The sequence below is a fragment of the Nesoenas mayeri genome (assembly GCF_963082525.1).
Source record: "Nesoenas mayeri genome assembly, chromosome: 6".
Lineage (NCBI taxonomy): Eukaryota > Metazoa > Chordata > Aves > Columbiformes > Columbidae > Nesoenas > Nesoenas mayeri.
Window position 1 is genome coordinate 42,446,311 of NC_137545.1, and position 5,405 is coordinate 42,451,715.

Here is a 5,405-nt window from a genome sequence, read left to right on the forward strand (position 1 = left end):
TTACCTTTGGAAAAACAAAACCACACTGAAGTTGCTGCGTTTCTGTGGACTAGATTTGTCCCTGATTTTACCGAAATGGAATTCTGTAACCAGCCTTCAGTGTTAACCACAGGCATTTAGCCCCAGGAATAAAAATGAAGGGCAAGAGAGACATAAACAGGTATTGTTCTGATAGCTCTTTAAAGTTAAAACAATACACATTTTTTTTTTAGCCACACACATATCGAGACCTATCAAAACCTGACTATTTCTAGTCATTTATACGGTTCCTAACCAAAGGGAAACGCAGTGTTCCACTTAGAGAGCAACTAATGTTGACTAAGTCTTCCTTAGATTGTCTGTATCTTACAAAGGTGGCAGAAACTCCACTGTCCCAACCTCTAGCACTGGTCTGAAAAACAAAAGTGGAAAGTATTAATAAAGCATAAGGGTGTTTCTGCTCTTAATTACAGCAACTGATTGGATTGGTGGAGAAAAAAAGAAATACTTTCATGTGGAAATAGCCTGCTGTCAAGGGATGCTGCAGATGCATTAGAGCTGGAAAAACAACAAACCAAAACAAACATTATTGCTCCTATGAAAACAAATTTGCTTATTTTCTACTGTCAAGAACTTCCAATGCTATCTTCTAAGGTCTTTCTTGGGACATAAGAAGCCAGTAAATTGAATAAGCATTCCATCCCCTCCAGTGTCAAAGCTTGACCTTCTCTGTGCATCCCCACAATGAGAACTTCCTTCTGTAGATAAAGGCTCCTGTTTTCAGTGGTCATCTCCTTGCACACAGAAACAAAACTCAGGTTCATGACGCTTGTTCACCCTCACGGTGGTGAAGGAGGAAGGTGACACGTCTGCAGTGACAGAGGTGCAGAGGTTGCACCAGGACAGTCTCTGAGAAGCACAATGTGTAAACAACATGAACGCAAATGTTCTACCTGGTTGGAAACGGATTCTGAATCTTATTGTTCACTTCCTTCATGAATTCAAAAATGTCAGGAGGATTTCCTATCACATCAATGCAATTACCATAAAGAATGGTCAAAACATAAGGGTAACGGGGTTTTAGACTGTCACACACCTGTGTATATCTCCGCTTTTCATCTCTGGTGTGCTCCTTACAGTAGACCCTCTCTTTACGTAAAGCTTTATGGAGCTTTATAGACTGATTTACAATTCTCTCTTTGACTCTTAATAGCTGTCCAACATCAGGCCTTCTTCCAGCATTCTCAAGGTACACTGTAGTTATGTCACCATCAGTGATGTCAGAAATTACAACGTCATCATTTGCTTGGAATGTCCTGGGAAAAAAGTACTTCATGTAGTGATATACGCCTGTGTCAAGAACCACCACTTGTTTCTCCCCATCTCCATCACGAACAAAATTACTCGTCTCCGTGTGTTGCTGTGGCCTCCTCTTTGCTCTCTGATGGGATTTACTTTCTTCTCTTTTGTCCTTCTCCGAAAGGGATTTTGCTTTTAGTAACAGAAAGTCTCTCAGCAATGTGATTGCTGGAAATGAGCCTTGAACAGAAATGTGCCCATTGGCCTGCAAAGGACCAAAGCTCAAAGCTGTGCTCTTCTTTTTAAGTTCTTCTATCAGATCTTCTACAACAAATTGATCTTTGAAAACAGACATATTAAGGACACACGTGACCGAGCTGAAGACCTAGAATTTTGAATGAGAGAAGTTAAATAATGGTTAACATAGCAATGGAAGCACAACTAGATAAACTATCAGCTTACATTTTCACAGTAACGAGTTACTTTCAGCGGGTAGTATCTGGACAGCCGCTTGTCTTCTAGTCGATGTTCATCCTTCTTCAGAACACTCTCTACAACTAAAGAGAAAACTAGATTCACTTCTTGCCCAGTCAGATAATGCACCATTGCCAGTCTGATGGGGGAGCATTTCATACGCCTTTTCCTCTCGATGCTTTCCCTAACAACCTCCCATACATACACACAGGTGATTCAATACTTTCATGCATTAGTCAAAATTGTTCAAAGAGAGACAGAAGCCTGTCTTCTTACAACACGAATTGGCAGAGACTTATTCTCAAAGGCCTGACTTCAAAAATCATACCTGTTATGGATGGTATAGATTTATTCCTAAAAACAAACATAACAAACTCTTTGCATGAAGCTCCTTCACAGTCATGACTTCACTGAACAGAAACAAAATCCTAAAACTTACCAGATTACCTAAACTTACCTGAAACTTACCAGAGAGGTGTTGGTCTCACAGCTCTATAACATTGTAGTACTAGTTAACAATTTAAAATAATTTGGTTTAAGGTTAACATTCCAGGGCTAATTCTTTGGGGGACAGCTATATTTACTACAGTATATTAAATACCTTTTTGATCTTCAAAAGTCACATACGCAACTCCTTTGTTCGTTGTCGGATATGTTACTTCTTCCACATCTCCCCCGTTATTCTTGGACATCTGGAAATGAATCACGAGGATGTCGGCCATGACCTCGTCGTGCAGGAGCCCATCTGGAACGCCAGCGACGACAACGGTCCGCGCTGGTTTAGCGGCTCGTCCTGTAGCCTGCACACAGAGACACGGCACACCGTGAAGGAAAGCGGGACCCGCCATCACCAAAGCGACTCCCTTTAGCACACACAACACGTGCATTTAGTAGCTAATTAATTAATTAATCCGCCGAATCAGATTGCAGTGAATGCCAGACTCCCCCAGGCACCTTTGCATTATCGTGCAGTAAAAAATATCCTGACTCTTAAGTTTAATTTACACCCTTAAGTTTAATTTACCACAGTATCTTCTTAAAGCCACAAAAATAAGAACTAAATATAACAGCTTCTCAAATGAAAGGTCCAGTGTCACACTGATAAGGTTGTTTGCTCTGTATCTACTATTGAAAATTTAAAGGGAATGAAAAAATGTCATGGCATGCACTGTTCCATAAGGATTGTCTTTGCAGACTGGAAGGGTCAGATTTGTCTTAAATTCATGAGAGCTGGGATCTCGGGCTGTGATCTGACTCATCTCTCCACTTATTAAATGTATAAAACCTTGTTAAGTGGGAAGAACAAAATCCCCGTCACCCAAGACCCGCAGTGCATAAAACATCTGACTACACACATGATCTTCATCAGAGCCAAGCCTCCCAATGCTGCAAACACAAAACCCATCCTAAATACGATTTGCATCTATGTCTTGTTGAGAAAAGCACGTTTTCTTTCCATTCTTATTAAATAGACACAAACAGTAATGTTTCAGTGGGAGTATCACAGAAAAGTTTGTGTAAATAGTGGAACACTTAGTAAATTTTGTAACGGTTCATTGACTTTTTGGAAGAAATAAAATACATTAGTATGTCTGCATGGCAGTGTCCATGGGAATGAACTGTCAATAACTTCAGAGCAACTGTCCTTGAGGTCAGTCACTCCATCTAAATTCTTCAGACTCCTCTTACAAAGTTTCTTCTGGATCTGGGCTGCATAAAACATGAGGGTGAGCACAGCAGTTACAAAGCCAGGGGCAAATGCTTCATTGACGTGAATCCAAAACCTTGTGGACCATCAACCACAGTGTTTCTGAAGGGGGTGAGGAGACAGATTCAATGAGACTCTGCAACCACACAAGCTTTCCATTCATAAAGACTTGAGATCTTTTTTTATCACCCATCACATTTAAAGAGCCAGGAGCTTTAATTATATTAGGCAATTATTTTGATGGTAATGTTCGTGCGAATGCAAGTTTCTGTTCTAATGAGACAACATGAGGAGAATATAAACAGGGTGCTTCCAAGATTGACAGGGTTTTATGCAGGATTTTCTCACGCTGAAGCCGCCCGGGCACGAGCGGGAGCGCTCAGCTGCCAGACAGCATCTTGCACCTTGCTAGCTGGTGTTTTGCAGCAACGCTTGTGCCTGCTATTGGGGTTAGAAAAAAAATAATCCCATGAATATAGAGTTGGTTTGTGCTGAATCACTTCTCTGACACGGCTGCGTTCAGGGGCTGCTGCTGGACAGAAACGTGGAGCTGCGGGAGGTAACGTTGCGACGTGATAGTGAGGAGAGGAAACGGCCTCAAGTTGCCCAGGGGAGGGTGAGGTTGGATTTAGGAACAATTTCTTCCCCAAAGGGCTGTGGGGCATTGGAACAGGCTGCCCAGGGCAGTGCTGGAGTCACCATCCCTGGAGGGGTGGACAAACGGACATGAGGTTCTCAGGACATGGGGCAGGGACAAGAGTGGGGGAACGGTTGGACTCGATGATCTTTAGGGTCTCTTCCAACCCAAATGATTCTTTTCCTCTGAGCAGCCCTGCTGGCTAGCGGTGACAACAGCGTTCTGTGCCCGGTCAGGCCACGTGTTCACTGTTTCTTGGGAAATATGTGGCACAAATCCACACTGACAAGAGATCGGCTGTGAACACTTAGAATCATAGAATCATTTCAGTTGGAAGAGACGCTCAGGACCATCAAGTCCAGCCATAACCTAACTCTAGCACTAACCCATGTCCCTAAGAACCTTGTCTTACCCACAGACCTCATCGGTTCTCATAGTTATTAAAAAAAAATATACATATATAAGTGTGAGTGTCAGGAGGATGGAGCCAGGCTCTTCTGGTGACAACCAGTGATAGGACAAGGGGCAATGGGTACAAACTGGAACACAGGAGGTTCCACTTAAATATGAGAAGAAACTTGTTGGGGTGAGGGTGTCAGAGCCTGGCCCAGGCTGCCCAGGGGGTTGTGGAGTCTCCTTCTGTGCAGACATTCCAACCCGCCTGGACACCTTCCTGTGTAACCTCATCTGGGTGTTCCTGCTCCATGGGGGGATTGCACTGGATGAGCTTTACAGGGCCCTCCAACCCCTGACACTCTGGGGTTCTGTGTGATTCTGGGAAGGAAATCAGCCCTCCCAGTGACGAGGGGAGCCCGGGGCCGACGGCTGCAGCGCTGCTGAGCCCCGGGTGTTTACCAGCGGGGGGACGGACACAATTCCCTTTTTATTCACTTGGCCATCGTTTTGAACGCTCGGGAGCCCCTACCAGGCCAAAGCCGCTGCCCCCGCCCCGGCCGGCCCGACCCGCAGCCCAGGCAGCGCCGCTGCGCGTCCGCCGGCCGCCCCCGCGCCTTCCGACCCCCCGTGGGTCCCCCCCGGCCCCTCCGCGGGTCGCTGTCGCCGCCGCCCCGCGCCCCACACGGCCGTGCCCCCCCCGCACTTGCCATGGCGGTGGCTCCGCCGCGGTGTCCCCAATTTGGCGAGGAGCGGGAGGGCTCGGCCTGTCCCGGCGCGGCCGTGAAACCGAAACCGAAACGGCGGCTCCTGCGCCCCCGGGGGTGAGGGGCGGGGGGGTCGGTCCCGCCTCCCGCCGCCCGGGGGAAGCGAAATCCCTCCTGGTTCTGACCAGAAATGGCCGGAGCTCCCCGG

The 5,405-nt window shown here is 46.2% G+C and overlaps 1 protein-coding gene across 1 annotated transcript; it reads right to left on the reverse strand.

Annotated features, from left to right (window-relative positions):
* Nucleotides 1-928: 928 nt before the first annotated feature.
* RBM43 (RNA binding motif protein 43) lies at nt 929-5,203 on the reverse strand (the record flags this gene model as incomplete). The annotated part of the gene is made up of 5 exons (XM_080346978.1): nt 929-1,663; nt 1,741-1,835; nt 2,354-2,552; nt 3,413-3,462; nt 5,023-5,203. The coding sequence occupies 5 exons, from the start codon at nt 5,201-5,203 to the stop codon at nt 929-931; spliced, it is 1,260 nt and encodes a 419-aa protein (XP_080203104.1).
* Nucleotides 5,204-5,405: the final 202 nt, after the last annotated feature.